The sequence below is a fragment of the Medicago sativa genome, chromosome 1 (assembly GCF_051527215.1).
Source record: "Medicago sativa cultivar Bolivia chromosome 1, Bolivia_mono, whole genome shotgun sequence".
Classification (NCBI taxonomy): domain Eukaryota; kingdom Viridiplantae; phylum Streptophyta; class Magnoliopsida; order Fabales; family Fabaceae; genus Medicago; species Medicago sativa.
In genome coordinates this window covers 63,170,828-63,188,639 of record NC_140749.1, presented here as the reverse complement: position 1 = coordinate 63,188,639, position 17,812 = coordinate 63,170,828, and the positions used below count along the sequence as shown (strand labels likewise).

Sequence of the window (17,812 nt, the reverse complement as noted above, 5' to 3'; positions counted from 1 at the left end):
ATATACATTGGAACATTATTATTTATTATAGATAATGAACCATGACATTGATTCAAGTGTATATGATTATAACTTTTGGCAAAAGGGTGCTTAATGAACCATAGCATTGATTCAAGTGTATATGATCATAACCTTTGGCAAATGGGTGCTTAATGAACCATAGCATTAATTCAAGTGAAAGGGGTGTTTTCTCTCATGTGAATGGTCATATAATGCATTATAAATGCTTGACATTTGGGCATTAATTTGGACACACAAAAAGAACAAGAATTTTGTTGAATTAACAACATAATTCTCCCTCATTCTCTTACTCCAAATCATCCACCAATTCCCTAATGCATGAGTGAATTGGTGGAACCATAAATCTGTAAAATACTATTAGGAGATATACTTGGTGTGGTTGTGCAATACACGTCAAGGAACTCATATTGCATCCAATATACAGTTATTGGTTGAGGCGAATCGAACCTAAAGGTTAGTGTGGTAACCCCATGCGCTTTGAGTTTTACATGCATAACCATTAAACTTTTCAGGTTTCAAGTGCAGCAGTCTCTTTCCAACAATCAAGATATACAACAATCTTTGGAATTTATGAGCACACTTTATCACATTCATCTTCATCATCTTCTTAATCAAGTTATTACAGCAGACCTCCAATACAAGTTCCAACAATTTGTAACCATTTTTTTTTAAAAAAAATTAACTTGTTATAAAGATATGATTTAAAGGAATTGACTCTACATGGACAAAAAATCACCAAGTGAACTATGTGGGGGTTACTCATTGTGCAAGGTTACGGTAGTGTTTCAAAAGCTAAAAAATTTAATTGATATAGGTGGTAAAATAAAAACGTGAAATCTTTCCACTCACTATGTGTAATGATTAGTCATTTTAGTCCTTCATTGTATCAAAATTTCAAAATATTTTTTGATTGTGCATTATGTTAGTCAAAATAGTCTTTGACACTAAAATAATCTTCCAATGCTCACAATAACTCTTTTCATATAGGGACTAAAATGACAATAAACATGTACTTATAAGGACTAATATGACAATAAGTAAGTATATTGAAGGACTAATCTAACAATATTAATTAAACATTTTAACATCAATGACTATTTTGACTAACAAAATGCATAATCAATGACTATTTTGAAGTTTTGATACATTGAAGGACTATTTTGACAACTCATTACAATTTCAGGGATCAAAAGTGACTATTACCCCCTAATGGAAAGGATGTGAATGAAACCAACAAACAAATAAATAAGGCTTAATTGCACTTTTGCCCCCTATATTTTGCCAATTGTGCGATTTTGCACCCTATATTTTGCCAATTGTGCGATTTTGCACCCCATTGTTTCAAACGAGCGATTTTGCACCCCATAGTTTTCCCCCTATCTGATTTTGCACCCAAAAAATAAAAAAAATATTCTGTTTTTTTCCAAAAAAATTTAAAAAATCGAAAAAAATTTAAAAATTAGAAAAAAAAATCAGAAAATATAATCAGATTTTTTTTAAAATTCTGGAATTTAATTTTCAAAATACAAAAAAATTAAATTTTCAAAATTTTAAAAAAAGGTCAGATTTTTTTAAAAAAATTCTGGAAAAAAATTTAGTTTTTAAAAATCTAGATACCAATTTAAAAAAATGTCAGATTTTTTTAAAAAATTCTGGAAAAAAATTTAATTTTTAAAAATCTGGATACCAATTTAAAAAAAGGTCAGATTTTTTTAAAATTTTGAATATTTACTTTTTTTGTATTTTGAAAATTAAATTCCAGAATTTTAAAAAAAATTTGATTATATTTTCTGATTTTTTTTCTAATTTTTTAAATTTTTTTCGATTTTTTAAATTTTTTGGAAAAAAACTGAATATTTTTATGATTTTTTGGGGTGCAAAATCAGAAAGGGGGAAAACTATGGGGTGCAAAATCGCTCGTTTGAAACAATGGGGTGCAAAATCGCACAATTGGCAAAATATATGGTGCAAAATCGCTCGTTTGAAACAATGGGATGCAAAATCGCACAATTGGCAAAATATAGGGGGTAAAAGTGCAATTAAGCCAATAAATAAATAAGGGAAATATTAAATAATAAGATTTTATAAAGATTTATGTATTTGATTGGGGAACTTCAAAAATCTGTAGCAGAAAACGAACAAAACTCTAGCGACCTATTATTACAGCAAAGTAGAGAACATGGATACATGCATGCAACGCCAATCTTTGAGTTTGATCATCGGGTATGTAAATGTTATTCATCTTCTCCAATTCCATTGCTTGTTCAGTATTCCACTGTTACGCATCTCAATTCATTCCAAATCACTCTTTTACATTAACTACCTTTACTAAACCAACATTTTCATCTCAACATGCCCTTTACCTGTTTGTTGAAATATTTCTTCCCAATGTTTAACTTCTCGTGCATTTTGTGCTTAAATTTTGAGATTTCGAGATAGAATACAAAATTTAACTTACTTTCGTTGAAGGCTCAAATTCAAAGTGCTATGTTCTATGATAAGTAGAAAATAAATTGCTTAAAGTAGTTCATAATAGATTATAAAACCTTCAAAGGTTTGACGGGTGAAGAATGTAGGATTTCCCACTTTTGAAATGTCACACAAAACCATAATAATATATTTGTAAGTTTTCATTTTCTCTGATGAATTCCATTTTTTGAAAAGATCCAATGCATAAAATACAGTGAGGTTATTGCAGCTAACAGCTAAGCCTCCTTCCTTTTATCAAAATTAAAGGGAAAAGTTCAAATTTCAAACAGAAAACTTCTTGGCTTTGACAGAAGCCCTGATTTCAATAAATTTGACAATAACAAGAAAATACAGAAAAAAAATGGGCAAGGACGAGGACAATGGTTAAGGTCTAGAAATCACCCCTGCCCCAGGAAATAGGAGCATAGACAGAAATCCACAAGTAGTTTATGATGCATAGTTTAGGCTTGCATTGCTTTATCAGAAAATTCAGCACCAATCTCTGCATTTATGGGCTTGCATTGCTTTATCAAAGTGGATTCTGATGCATAGTTTGATTTGCCTATTGCATTTATTTCTCACAAGTCACAATAGAACTATGGTATTCAATGTTGATAACATTCTGATTTGAATGTTCTTTTGCTTCAGTCATGATCAGATTACATAATGAGATCATATTGGATGTTAGAAAGAAATATTATAAACTTGTTTAGTGATGACATGCGATGAAGATAAGAGGTGTAACTGTAAACTTCTTTTTTCCCCTTAAACGATTGTCTGAAGTAACTTATTTACAAACTAAAACTTTTCATGTTAGGGCATTTGGTCTAGTGGTATGATTCTCGCTTTGGGTGCGAGAGGTCCCGAGTTCGATTCTCGGAATGCCCCTTTTTAAGGTTTAGGAGTTTAAATTTTCAATACTTTCAATACAATAAGTTCAGCTGGAAACTGTCAAAGTTGACTTACTAATAGGTTAGGAGTTTAACTTTTCAATATTTTTAATCAAATACAAATAAGTATCAGTGTTTTTTATTTATTGTTCAAGATCTGGAAGCTGGCAAAGTTGACTTATTAATTTGTTAGTTAAATACACATAAGCATCGGTTTTTATACATTTAGTTTGTTTTTTTTTAATATGTACTTTTAGTTTTTTTATTAAGATCTGGAAGCGGTATTGGCTGAAAAACATGTTGGTCATAGAAGATTGTTGTGAGCCATAGTTTATCAAACTTTATCTTTATATAGATAAATCCATAATTGATATTCTCTGATAATTTTTTTTTTGGTAAACCAAATTATCCCGAGTTGTTGTTTCAGCTATAAACCCTGCCATGATAACCACTCAACGTGCATTGTTGGGTCTCTTTGATCTTAAATTTCATGACATGCTCTATAGTTTTTATCACTAGTGAAACTATAATTAATCTTATGTCTCCTTGTCTCTGCAAGTTTAGGTAAGTTGAAAATATGTTACAAAACCTCAGATATCTGTGGACACAGGTTTAAGGCAGTCTCTGGATAGCAAATCGAATCCAATCCAGAACAAGTGACTCGCACATCATTTACATCTGGAGGTCTCAATTTCGAGGAAGTAAATCTGACATCTTTTTACAATTTCGTAGTTCTGTCCGGCTAACTTTTAACTAGGTAGGAATACTGAATTTGCCATCAAGATTGCATTTTTTACTTAGCTGCTATGACTTTGTTGAATTTTATTTTTGTATTGGATTACAAAACCAGTTCTCAGCAAATGTAATGGAAGCATAATATATTAAAAAAATTAATTATGTAGCAATGTTCTGTACTTGTGTTTTATTAGATTAGATATATTGTTGATAGTAATTTCTGGTTTGGATAATAAGTTTAATATAACAAAAAAATAAATTAATCAAGAATCATACTGCAAGCCGTATTATTATAATCTTTCAAAAGAAATTAAATCAAGCATTATCCTGCAAGACTTTGTGTGATATTCAATAGCTCAGCTACAAGTTGTGGGATCTCCTTCACCTATCACAACCTGTCCAAATTCAACTTTATCATCCTGTAACCCCACTCGACTGATATTCAAACAACCTACAATTAGAAGGCATAAAGATATTCAAAATCATCTCATTGCTCCTCCACTGCACATTGTAAGCAATATTTTATGTACCCTTGTCTCCCTCACAATCAAAAGGTTAGGAAAAAAATGGTTGTGTAAAGGGCTTAAAGATTTGATCAAAGACATAGCTTAGTAAAAAAGAGACTGAACATATATAAGCCAGCTTGAAAACCTTGCGAAAATAAATTGAAACAACTTATGAATATAATCATAAATTAGTTATGTAAACACGTTAACAAATACGTATGATATGATATATGCATAAAAATTTCTTACAAATCTTACTAAAGCAATGCTATTTGGAAAACAGAATTAGTGTTGAGTGTAATCGAGAAAACACGGTTTTGCACTATTGGTTTGGCACAAATTATTCAGTAAAATAATATTGCATGCCTAAATAATGCATGCAAAATAGGTATGATAAATGTTGGAAGCAAGCTTCGTTTATATAAGCAGCGGTCAAAATTCACCCAAAAAAAATAATACGGTATGACACGGCCAGTTTGGCTGTATGAAATCAACCACGATGTTATCTGGCTTGGAGAATATGTCAACCAACGCTAGAATACCTATAGCAGGAAAAAAAATCAACAATGATCCATGCCTTCTGTTTTTGTTTTTGTTTTCCTTAACATGCCCATACATCCATTTGAACATGGAGAAAAGCGAAAGTTGCCAAATCTTATATCAATACAACTGTGTCCTCCATACAATGCCAATAGGCAAATAATAATGCCTCGCACTTTTTCAGTAACCTTGATTCAGAAGGAAAGACCAAGAGCCATCCATAGCAGCCCAGGCAGATAGAGGGTACCTATGCAACCTTTCTGTATGGACACCGTGTTATGAACTACCTTCATACTATTCCAATGAGATCTAACTAGCTCAGAACAAAAATGTCATGTCAAACTGCAATGTATCCAACTCACAACTTATTAAATATATATTTCTTCTGTATAAACTCATTCGTTTCTCCATCATGCACTGTTGCTGTAATTTGAAGACCGCAATTATAGAAAAATATGAGATCAACTACTCCGTTTGTCCACTTAAAGCTGCTTCTTCTTCCTCAGCATCCAATTCTTGTTCCACACCTTTGACCTGTAAATGCAGCAAGCAACATTGGAAGATTGTTTCTCAATATTATATAGTTGAACAATTCATATAAATTGGAACTCAGCCTTTTAATGCTGCTTTAAATAAAAACTCAATAATCAATACAGCTTTGTCTATACTTTTTAGTATGCACAGTGACAAATAGGTCTGTTTAATATAAATTCGACAACTTGCATGCAACCAATCCTGTAAGATAAATAGAAAACCTAATTCAATGGAGGACAACTAGCATATCTTATAAGTTAATTGGTCTCCAAGTTTATCCTTGTAATATGCCCTCAAAATCAACTTAAGAATGCCATAGGAAAGGTACAAATGCTTCATTACAGAAGGACGATAAGTTGAGGATTTCAATCAATTCAATCACCATAAATATAAATGGAAACAACAAATGGATCAGTTTCATCGCAAATTATAATGCCAACTTGTTACCTCAGGTACATAATGCATCAGCATATTCTCAATGCCTGATTTCAGTGTCACCGAAGAACTTGGGCAGCCACTACACGCTCCTTGCATTTTGAGTTTGACGATCCCCGTATCTCTAGAGAAAACAAACATATAAAAAACAAGTAAAAGAGGAATTCTATAATGTAAAACATTAGCATTGTCAACAACGATATTGTCTTGGAAATTTGCTCATTTAATTTGGTTAATTTCACTTTTAGTATGATTTGTTAGCATGTTGTTGTATGAGATATCATCAATTATTTTTTAACACGGAGATCCTAAAATAATGAGATAAAGTTCAACCCACCTAGGCAAAGGTAGAATGGAACTTTGGAACTTCTATTTTGTTAAGAGTATAGATTATTCATTGAGGTTAAGTGCATGTAACATTGAAACCCAAATAACAAGGGGGAACTTACGGATCAAAACCACAATACACAATGTCCCCACCATCATCCTGTACAGTTGGTCGGATACGAGTCTCCAAAAGTTCCTTGATCATCGCAACTGTTTCAGAATCATCCTGTATGCAAACAGGTAAGCATACCATTCAGTTTTGAGATCTTGAAGGTGTCAAAACCTAGACAAATCTCATACTCCCGAGCACATGGATCGTGAATTGGTAATAAATTTGACCTTTTATGAAATTTAAGTAAAAGGCCAAATTCCTTGAAATAAAATTACAGCAATATCAGCATAGAAATGAGAAAAACTTACATCGTGGATTGCTGTGTCTTTGGAAGCGGCAGCTTGGGAGTCTAGAAAGAGTGGTTCACCTGAAGAGTAGAAATCCATAATAGCAGCAAAGATTTCAGGCTTAAGGAATTCCCACGATGCATCTTCCGATTTGGTAACAGTGACAAAATCAGATCCAAAGAAAACACGAGTAATTCCTGTAACAATTAAAAAAACAATCAGAAAACAGGCACAAATAAAAGAAATGAAAGGAGTGGAGAGAGGGGGGGCAGTACCATCAATAGCAAAAATTGATTTAGCGAGAGGAGAATTCATGGCGGAACGAGGGTTAGGGAAATCGGCGCTACCAACATCCATGACAGGTTTACCAGGATGAAACATAAGAGACTCTGGATTTGGCGTGGACTGTGTTTGGATAAACATACTCCTCCTTTGCCCGGTGGAAAATGGAGATGGAAATGGTGAGGCGGAGGAAGAGAAAAAAGCATTGCGGTTGTAGTTGCAAGGTTGAAACGATGGCGTTGCACCCAGACAGCGAAAACAATTTGTATTTAGATCATTGTGATTAGTCTCTGATTTGAGGGAATTGAAGAGTCCTAGTCGTAATCGTTTTCCTAATCGGAAAACAGTACGCCTCACCACCGTCATCCTTCACAGTTCAGTCTTCTGCTTTGGTGATTGTTTTTGCTATGTCCTCCTGCTCCAAACCCTCAAGCTTCCTTCATCCACCCAAAACAACTCTGTTATTGTTATGTTACAAAATAAAACATGTCAATTTGACCCTTTTTATCTTATTTTTGGGTTTATTGTAATAAAGCAAAAGTACAAAGACAAATATGGGAAACAATTAAACATATTGATACAAATTATTACTACATAATATTTCTACACATATTTGTTTCAAAGTTCCCACTATTGAAACAACAACAACCAAGTCTTATCTTATCCCACTAAGTGGAGTCGGCTACATGAATCAAACATTGTTATAGTGTTCAATCAAAAACCATATTTTTATCCAACTCATTAATTGTTAGATCCTTCTTGATTGTTTCTCTTATAGTTTCTCTATGTCTTCTTCTACCTCTAGTGATTTGACTCCCCTTCATCTAATCTACTCTCTTTACTACATAATCCATGGATTTTCTCTCTACATGCTCAAATCACGTAAGTCTAGTTTCTACCACTATCGAAACAATAGTTTTAAATTGTGGACGGCAACCGCAACTGTGACTACAAAGTAAAGGTTTGGAGCCTTCCACAATCATATCGCAATTACAACGGCACTGGCTGCATAATTTTGAATTGCATGCACTGCAACCGCAACTGCGGCTGCATTCTGCAATTTAATTGAAATACATACATATATTACCACTTACGACATGTCCATAATTTTTTTCCAGTGTATTTCAATAAACTCTTTTAGATAACTATTGAAAATAGTTTTAACACTTTTGCATAAAAAACAAGTTTGGCTTATCATCGATTTCGCATGACAAATTGAAATATACAAATTTTACAGCCATATTTTTCAACACCTTATCGTTGCTATAAACTACAGAAACTTGAACATTATGCTACAAACAAAAGAATTTGGCTAAGTTAAGTCGGTGCAAAATTAGAGAAAACCAATGTTACCTTGGAAAAATGAATCCGAAGATTTAGGAATCACAGGAATCTTCGATTGTAGAAGGAATCGTCGAAGGAATTGGGGTTCTTCGATGCGGATTGTAACAGTAGCACACAATTTGAATTATTATTAACACAAAAATAAAATTCGAGATAAGAAGAAGAAAAAGAAGGAAAGACGGGAAAGTAAAAAAGAAACAAATGCTATGAATTAATTAACTGATTAACAGAAGGGAAGAAAAAGACGGTGAAGATTAGCAAGTAAAATGATAAAAATAATTTTGTTTATTTTGTCAAAAAAAATAAATAATTGTTTATGTTTATTACAGGTTTACTAAAAAAAATATTTCTGTTTATAAATTGTTTTTGGATAAAAAATATTTTCAAAGAAAATGGTGGGAATAAATTCTCATAAAGATGAGAATAAATTCATGTTATTTTAATCACTTTTGATGTTAATATTATAATGTTAATAAAACATCTTTTTTTAAATACCTGAATGAAATTCACATATTTATATTTCAAAAAATAAATTTGATAAACTTAAAACAAATACATCCTAAAACTTGAGCATAGTTTTAAAAATTGGCTTGTCGTTGACTCGGCAGAGGTATTGGATCACTGAGTCAATGGTCGAACTATCAAGTCATTGGTTGAACACTGAACCAAATTAAACCGGATAACTCAATTAGTTGATCTAGTATTAAGATTAAATTTTTATAGGCATTTAACTAGATTAAATCGGATTGAACTGATGACTCAGCAACTTAAAAACTAAAAAAAATAACATGTAATATGTATATTAATATTTATATAACTGATAAATTTGTTTAAACGAGGTCTTGTTTTTTCGTTTTTGGGGGGATTCTATTCTAACGTCATGTTATCTTATAAATCACATGCCTTCTTCGGTTTTAGGTAATCAAATCCCATTCTTGGAGACCCTCATGTGAAGCCTCGCACTCATTGATCTCTTCAAACTTACTACCACCATCAACCACCATCTGTTGTGCATGTTCCAACACCTGTTCCAGATACTGAGGTCAATCTAGACTCTCCTTTGTCGCCATCGCCTTTGTTGGATCCGACCATGGATGTTCCTATTGCTATTCGTAAAGGTATACGTCCTACTAGAAATCCATCTTCTCATTACATTGACTTGTGTTATCATCGTCTTTCCCCTTTGCATTATACTTGCTTGTCTTCTTTGTCTTCTGTTTCTATTCCTAAATCTCCAGGAGAAGCATTATCCCACCCTGAGTGGAAAAAAGCAATGATTGACAAGATGTGTGCTCTCCAAAGCAGTGACACTTGAGAACTAGTTCCTCTACCTTTTGGAAAGTCATTAGTAGGTTGCTGTTAGCTTTATACGGTGAAAGTTGCCCTGATGGTAAAATTGACCGATTTAAGAAGCGCTTGGTGGCCAAGGGATATACTCAGATTTTTGAGTTAGATTATAATGATACATTCTCACCTGTCTACAAAATGGCATCTGTTAGACTCTTTTCCTCAATTGCAGCTACTCGTCATTGGCCACTCCATCAACTTGACATTAAAAATGCCTTTTTGTATGGTGATCTTGAAGAAGAAGAAGTATATATGGAGCAACCACTTGGGTTTGTTGCTCAGGGGGAGTCATCTACCATGGTTTGTCGGCTGCACAAATCCTTTTATGGTCTTAAGAAATCTCCTCGAGCTTGGTTTGGCAGATTCAGCACAGTAGTGCAACAATTTGGTATGATTCTTAATCAAGCAAATCATTCTGTTTTTTTATTGTCACTCATCCCAAGGGTGCATTTATCATATTGTTTAGGTCTTAATACTCCAGTTAAAACAACATCTTTCTGATTAGTTTCAGACTAAGGACCTTGGTAAACTCTGTTACTTTTTGGGTATTGAGGTAGCCTAATCCAATGATGGTATTATGATTTCACAAAGAAAATATGTTATGGATATTCATGAAGAAACATGTCTATTGAATGTCAAGCCAGTTGATACTCTTATGGATCCAAATGTCAAACTTCTACCTAATCAGGGGGAGCCTCTATCAGATTCAGGAAGATATGGGAGATTGATTGGAAAATTAAATTATCTCATAGTCACTCGTCCAGACATTTCCTTTGCAGTTAGTGTGGTAAGCAAATTCTTAAATTCTCCTTGCCAAGAACACATGAATGCTTTAATTTGGATTCTTAAATACATCAAATGTGCTATGGGAAAAGATCTCATTTATGAGGATAAAGGACACACTCAAATAGTTGGTTACTCAAATGTTGACTGGGCAGGTTCACCCATTGATAGACGGTCCACTTCTGGGTATTGTGTACTTGTTGGAGGAAACCTGGGAGAGTAAGAAACAAAATATAGTTGTAAGATCAAGCGTTGAGGCAAAATATAGGGCATTGACCCTAGTAACACGTGAACTCATTTTGTTGATGCAGTTACTCAAGGAACTTCAATTTGAAGAAACACTACCAATGACACTTATATGTGTTAATCAGATCGCATTGCATATTGCCTCAAATCCAGTGTTCCATCTGAGGACCAAACATATATTGAGATATACTGTTACTTTGTCAGAGAGAAGATAGAATTAAGGGACATCGTCACAAGTTCTGTTAATTCAAATGATCAGTTGGCAGATGTTTTCACAAAATCCATGTAAGGACCCAGAATAAGTTATATATGTGGCAAGCTTGGCGCATTTGACTTATATGCTCCAGCTTGAGGAGGAGTGTTGATATTTAAATAAATAGTAAATGATTATATTTACGCTGTAAATATATTTTACCTTACTCTCTAAGTTACTTAGCATATAAAATTATTTAGAATATTCTTTCTGAAAATATATCCTAGCTTAGTCTCTAAACTACTTAACTCCTATATAATAAATCTTCCATAGTGTTATTTAGTCACACGATATTTCAACGTATGTCTCTCTTTTCTCTTCTAAACATTTTGCTATCTAATGTGATGATGGTATGCGGATAATTTTAATTCCAAGATATGATTATTATACATAAATGTTTAAATGCAAACATGTACCAAATGCAACGCCTGATGTAGTGGTATAGGTCTGGATTTGCAATCAAGTTACATTTTTCACTTAATTGCTAGATTTTTTTGAATTTTATTTTGTATTGGATTACAAAACATGTTTTCAGCTTATGTAATGGGAGCAGATTATACTAGAAAATTAATTACGTAGCATTGTTCTGTCCTTGTGTTTTATTAGGTTAGATATATTGTGGGTGGTAATTTCTGGTTTGGATAGCAAAAAATATATTTCAAAATTGACACAGGTAACGATTGCTTGCTTCAGCGGAAGTTTTAAAAGGTAGTTTCTTTTTAAACATACAATTTCACATCGATGGTTTGCTGTGAAAATCCTCTCCTACATATATTCAGAGTTCTAGAGTATTGTGTTAAAGGATGTGTAACAGTTACATCATAATCCCGATGATGTGGTGAAATATCTATAATTCCTCTATTGTCTGCTATGGTTAACGAACCGTCGAACCCATTGCCGCTCCCAGCGCTCACCAAACTTCCCAACAATAGAGTTACATACACACACGTAAAACACTCAAGTAACATGTGTGTTGACATGTTTTGAGGAGCAAACACATTTTACTACAAAGAAGGTTAAAATATGGAGCACAGTGACACAAAATTAGTGCAGTTTGTATAATGGATGAGTGTACACACTTTTTTTCTTTTTCTTAGTGTAACCAATAAATTTAAAGAATGAAAGGTAGATTAGAGAGGGCTAGAATAGGAAAGTCCACACATAAGAATTTATTTGGCTAACATCACACATGACATGATAGCAGTGACGCACGTTTGTATCATTGTTCCTTTTTTTTTCTTTCTCTCAACTATTGTAACCAACCATTGATATTGATGGTGAGAAAGACTTGTGTGGACCAGGACCACACAATTGGGTTTGGTCACACACATAGTTTTTTCTTTCTTTCTTTACTTTTTCCATTTTCTCTCTTCTCTCTTCTCTCTCTTCTCTCCCATTTCTTTGGTTGTGACCACACAATGAGGTTTGGTCCCTGGTCCACACAAGTATTTTTCATTGATGGTGGGGTCTGTGGTTTTAATTGTAATAGGTACACCCTCCGGTCACAAATATAAGCAAAAATCTATGTTTTAGATTTATTCAATAAATGATGTATGTGGTCTTTATTGTAGGCAACATACATCATTTATTGAATGGATCTAAAATATGGATTTTTGCTTATATTTGTGACCGGATGGTGTAATTTTAATTGTAAGAGTTAGGGATGGCAATACGGGCCAGCCCGCCCGTTTAGGCCCAGCCTGCTATTAGCCCGCCAAAAACAGGTTGGGGTGGGGCGGGCCAACTTGAGGGGGTGGGCTCAAACTCACACACCGCCCCGCCTAAAGACGGACTAGCGGGTTGGCGGGCTGGCCCGTCTATTTTTTTATATATTTTTTTATCGATTGTTATTAACAAATACACTGCTATTATAAAAACAATAAATTCAATATAAAGACTCTAACATTAAACAAATCTCTATTATATATATTTGCGCTATTTTTTTTTAAAGTACACGTGGCAATCTATTAGTGAAAGACTCATTTAATGTTATTGTTCATTGCTCATTGCTTATGTACACACAAGATATGATGGAGTTTATAATAGGAAAAAAGCAAACAAAATTGGAATCCAAATTAGGTAACTGAAAATGTTGTGCAAAGAGTCAGAATTTGAAATTGTTGTTTAATGCACCAATGTTTTCTTTTATGTACATAATAAATATGAAAAAGTTTATAATAGAAACAAAAATCATAATTTGATGAATTATCCTAAAATGTTATCTCTATTTTATAAGAGTATTTAATTTACCAACGATGATCAAGGCTTATTTTTTTTTTACAATACATGGCATTGATGATGCTTTTTTTTTGAAACAACAAATTTTATTAAATGACCAGATCTCTGTTCAAGAAGAACAAAGATCAGTGAAACTGAGCATACAAACAAAAGGCGCCGTATATAGGCGGAACACCCGAAAGAACAAAGATCGCTTATTATTTTTCAATATACGCAATATCAATAATGTCCAGGATGGATCATTCAAAGCATATAACAATCAGCCAATTTGTTAAAAAAAAAACGATTAGCTTTATCGACCGGTCAAACATTTCAATTGCAACATTTAACCATAAGTTTTGGTACTTATTTTTAAACCAAATACTAATAATCCATTACACAATTCCGATGGGAGAAAAATCAAAACAAATAACTAGGTAGAAAAAAAATTATTAAAATTAATTCATGTCATTTGTAAATATTCGTCCAATATTACATTGACATGTCTCAATGTCGTTCTTTTAAACCAATCATGTTGCAACTATTTGATGTTATTTTTTATTTTCACATTGCTTCCACTAATATTTTATTTGTGCAATTAGCCTATTTATACCAATGTTTTCTTCTGTTAAATCATCCGTCTACTTCTCTTTCCTCTCAACCTAGAAAAAAAAAAGGTATATTCAAATGGCTCCAAGATCAGATAACATATATGAGATCAGTCCGGTGAAGGAATCTTGGAGCATAGTTGTACGGATTGTCCGTGCTTGGTTTGTTCGTGATGTCAATCGTGATGCTCATCCGTTTTCTCTCGACATGGTTCTCATGGATGCATCTGTGAGCATATTACGTTGCTTTTTTTTATTATTAATGTTTTGGTTTGTGTTGTGTTGTGTTATTGATTATATATTGATTGTTTTATTCCTTGCGTTTTCAGGGAAACAAGATTCACGCCACTGTACGAAGAAATCTAATCTACAAATTTGAGAAGGACCTGCAAGAGGGAAAGGTTTACACTATGAGTGGCTTTGGTGTGGCTGCGAATCTTGGATCTTATCGCACCACAAAGCACGAATACAAACTAAATTTCCAGTTTAACACCAAAGTGAAATTGTGTGGCAAAAATGGCGTGCCTTCCGATATCTATCCGATATCGAATCCTATTGATGTTTTCAATTCTGAATACGACACCGATTACTTAGTCGGTATGAAATTTAAAATTTAATTGTCTGTAATTTTTTTAATATATATTGTTTATTAATTGATTAAATTTCATTTGTACGTAGATGTCATGGGTATGTTGACCGGTGTTGGTACGCAGAGGGAATATGAACGAAATGGAACCAAAACTAAGATGGTGGCTATGGAATTGGATTACGATGGGTTGGTGTTTTTCATAATTTTTTGTAAATGTGTTATTGGTTTTATCGTGAATATTTAATTTTAAGGGTTAATTTGTTTTGGTTTTTTTTTGTTAGGTTTAAATTTAAGGTCACTCTATTTGGACAATATGCTGAGGAACTTAATGCTTTTGTTGCTGCCGGGGAGACCGATAACGTCGTTGTGGTTGTCCTGCTGGCCAAAGTTAAGATCTAGCAAGGTAACTGTTAAAATACTTTGATATGTAGAACTTTTTTGTCGCCCTAAATTTCCTTTTTTTCTTTTTTTTTTCTTAATAAATATATGTGAATCCATAAACTGTTAAAATACTTTGATATGTAGAACTTTTTTTTGTTCTTCCCGTATAACCTTCTTTATTGATACTATAATCCTCTTTTTCGGCGTAATTAACTTTTTACATAAGTCACTAATGACATTAATTTTAATTTTAATACTATAGAATTGATTCAATAAGTGAACCCATAATCATTGGTAGATGAGAGCACGGCGTAAATTACATTCGTTATTCGAATATAAAAACATTAGTTTGTTTTTTATTTTTTTACTTATTAATATTTTAATTATATGTATCATATTTTTTTATATCTTATGTAATTGTTGTTTGTATGACCAGTCTGATGAGAGCGGAACGTTGCCTAAAGAAATTAGCTCCTTGGTTGATTCCACCTTTTTGTTTAAGGTGGAAACTAACATAAGCACCGATGCAAGGTTTGAAAAATCTTATCGGGTTCGCAGGATATCGAACAATGTAGAATTGCTGAAAAAATTCACTGGGGTACCCACTGTATGTGCATTATTATGGTTAAAGTTATTTATAATTTCATCTGATTTGCACTATTGGTATTTTTTTTTTATGGTGTCTTTGTCCTAAATTAATTTTTGGCAATTTTTTTTGCAGGAGGCTACAGTGGTTGAAGGCTCTTTTGAAGCGGCTGAAAATGATTCCTCTATCAATGAGGTAACGTAATTCATCTGCATTATGTTCATTTGCATGGTATGTTTCCAACCTTATATTCTAAATAGTTTACACACGCAATTAACTATTGGTCTACGCCATTTTTTTTAAATAGAACCTGCTCAAGAAGTTCGGTGAATCGGAAGTGGTTGGGACTAAGGATGTTGACGCTAAAAAGGCTGTTGATCTTACCACTGATGAGGTTGATGTGACTCCTGCGAAGCGTTCATGCCCATTTGATGGTGAAGGCAGCGATGGCAACGGACCGATCAAGTTGTTGAAGAACATCAAAGTGGAGAAGGACTAGAAGTTTTATTTTTATTTTGCTTTCATGCCTTTGTTGTTTTGAATTCCGTCAGTGAACCTCTCAGTTTTTTTTTTTAATGTGTTGCTTTGTTATGTTTCGTCGTGCTCCTGATTGCATGACCTTTGGATAATTCACATTTGATTTTAATGTCAATTTGTATTTGAATGCAGCTTTATAATTTGTTACCTATGTCTGCGAATTGTTTCTGCGATGTTAAGATTTTGTTTTAATCGACAGATCAATTCTAATTTATGTGGTGTTGATTGTTTATTGCTACCTAAATAATGATTGTTTGTGGAGATTGTATGACTAAATGTGGATGGGTTTCTAAGTCTTACATTATTTCCTTTAAAATTTCTTTAAACATGTATACTATAGTCTCATAATCTCCTTATTTGTTTGCATGAAATATTGTACTTGAATCTGATACAATATAAAGGTCAAAATTGTTGCCTAAAATTAAGTTACGAGGAGACAACTTTTTTATTCAACGGTTTTCGCATATTTATCGAATAGCTTCAAATTTCATTTTTTAAAATCGTACTAATTATTCGTTTGACAAACGTTGTGTATATCAAATATATATATGCCGGTATTGAGACTATAATTGATACAAATTTATATTGTTGTAATTTTCTAGCATGAAGTTCTAAATTCTTTTGTCGAAGAATAAGGTTCACATTTCTTTTATTTTTTGACGAAGGAACTACATGGTTCTTATAATATTTATGGCTGTGACTATGTCCTGCATTTGTTAATTGTTGAGCTCGATATTGTGCCGTGGAAAGTAATCGTGATGAATTCCAATGAGCTTTTTAATGCTTTTCAATTTCACATGAATGATGTTGCCTATTTTGAAGAAAAATAATGTCCAACATGAATGGTGTTGCCTTTTTTGTCAAGCTAAATCAATGATGTTTCCTTTTTTATTTTGGACCGAGTTTTTTAATTTATTAGCTATTCATTACCAATCTATCTCTATTATAAACGTTTCCCCTATTTTATTTTTATAGTACACGTGGCATCTTCACATTCTTCTTCTCATTTAATGTTTTTCTGTCAACCAATAAAAATGGATCTTGAATCATTCATTTTATATTAGCCAATCAAAATGAAACATGACTCATTTGTTTTTTATTAGCCAATCAAAATTGATCATGTCATGATTGTTTTCCTATTTATACATAATTTGTTTTTCATTATTTTCATCTACATCTTCCTCCCAGAAAAAATCATTGCTTTCAACCCATTCTCTTTTACTTTATTTGTTTATTTCTTATTTTTTATTGTTTGTTTAACATTTCTTATTCTTATGTTACTTTTTATTGTGATTTCTTTTGTTTCTATTTTGTTATTCATATTCTCTTTTAAATTTTTCTTTTGGTGTTTATTTCTTCTTTGTTTTGAACCGAATCTTTATTTTAGACATGGAAGTCAATCAAGAGAAAAGAAGAAATGCATGATGTATCAATTAGAATATATATCAATGATTTCTATTTGTCAAAAAAAAGATCAATGATTTCTATTATCACGTTCAAATATAACCACTTTCATCCCCTTTTGATACTCGCAAATTTTTATATGTCTTTAGCTATAAATATTTCCTTTGAGATTCGAAATTTTCACACCAATTCGAATTGCATTACAATTTTTCATAAGTATTGTCCAAATTCCTATTTTATTTTAATCTTACATTTTTTTAGTTATCTTAGATGGAATGTTTCAGATAGGCATTTTAATTTGGAAGTAATTTATTGGTCTAATTAAATTGGTTATAAAAGATTCGTGATTCATAAAGTAATATTAATACACCTTCTTATG

General features: G+C 32.6%; 2 protein-coding genes, 1 long non-coding RNA gene and 1 other non-coding gene across 6 annotated transcripts; 3 read left to right on the top strand and 1 right to left on the bottom strand.

Annotated features, from left to right (window-relative positions):
- Positions 1-2,156: 2,156 nt before the first annotated feature.
- LOC146956245 (uncharacterized) lies at positions 2,157-4,294 on the top strand. Its single transcript, XR_015019937.1, has 2 exons — positions 2,157-2,244; positions 3,945-4,294. It is a non-coding gene; the product is annotated as an uncharacterized LOC146956245 (long non-coding RNA).
- Positions 3,307-3,378, top strand: TRNAP-UGG (transfer RNA proline (anticodon UGG)). Its single transcript has one exon. It is a non-coding gene; the product is annotated as a tRNA-Pro (tRNA).
- A 670-nt stretch (positions 4,295-4,964) lies between the features above and the next one.
- Positions 4,965-8,637, bottom strand: LOC146956244 (nifU-like protein 4, mitochondrial). 2 transcript variants are annotated; one of them, XM_085727905.1, is made up of 6 exons: positions 8,492-8,637; positions 7,132-7,596; positions 6,878-7,053; positions 6,580-6,683; positions 6,143-6,254; positions 4,965-5,695 (listed from the first exon to the last, which is right to left on the bottom strand). In XM_085727905.1, the coding sequence occupies exons 2-6, from the start codon at positions 7,502-7,504 to the stop codon at positions 5,627-5,629; spliced, it is 834 nt and encodes a 277-aa protein (XP_085584031.1). In that variant the 5' UTR covers positions 7,505-7,596; positions 8,492-8,637; the 3' UTR covers positions 4,965-5,626. The 2 variants fall into 2 exon arrangements, with proteins under 2 accessions (XP_085584031.1, XP_085584037.1); XM_085727911.1 differs by having other exon boundaries at positions 7,132-7,575.
- Positions 8,638-13,855: 5,218 nt separating this feature from the next.
- Positions 13,856-16,195, top strand: LOC146956243 (replication protein A 70 kDa DNA-binding subunit A-like). 2 transcript variants are annotated; one of them, XM_085727894.1, is made up of 6 exons: positions 13,856-14,165; positions 14,266-14,533; positions 14,615-14,711; positions 14,807-15,513; positions 15,628-15,687; positions 15,800-16,195. In XM_085727894.1, exons 1-4 carry the CDS (start codon positions 14,016-14,018, stop codon positions 14,922-14,924), a joined length of 633 nt encoding a protein of 210 aa, XP_085584020.1. In that variant the 5' UTR covers positions 13,856-14,015; the 3' UTR covers positions 14,925-15,513; positions 15,628-15,687; positions 15,800-16,195. The 2 variants fall into 2 exon arrangements, with proteins under 2 accessions (XP_085584020.1, XP_085584024.1); XM_085727898.1 differs by lacking the exons at positions 15,628-15,687; positions 15,800-16,195 and having other exon boundaries at positions 14,615-14,715; positions 14,807-14,928.
- Positions 16,196-17,812: the final 1,617 nt, after the last annotated feature.

Excerpts from the sequence above, each read along its gene's own strand:
- LOC146956243 (XM_085727894.1), top strand. The coding sequence starts at position 14,016 with ATGGCTCCAAGATCAGATAACATATATGAGATCAGTCCGGTGAAGGAA. Across the intron at positions 14,166-14,265 it reads TGGTTCTCATGGATGCATCT|GGAAACAAGATTCACGCCAC; the intron begins GTGAGCATATTA and ends TTGCGTTTTCAG. Across the intron at positions 14,534-14,614 it reads CGACACCGATTACTTAGTCG|ATGTCATGGGTATGTTGACC; the intron begins GTATGAAATTTA and ends ATTTGTACGTAG.
- LOC146956244 (XM_085727905.1), bottom strand. The coding sequence starts at position 7,504 with ATGACGGTGGTGAGGCGTACTGTTTTCCGATTAGGAAAACGATTACGA. Across the intron at positions 6,684-6,877 it reads AAGACACAGCAATCCACGAT|GATGATTCTGAAACAGTTGC; the intron begins GTAAGTTTTTCT and ends GTTTGCATACAG. Across the intron at positions 6,255-6,579 it reads GTGTATTGTGGTTTTGATCC|AGATACGGGGATCGTCAAAC; the intron begins GTAAGTTCCCCC and ends TGTTTTCTCTAG.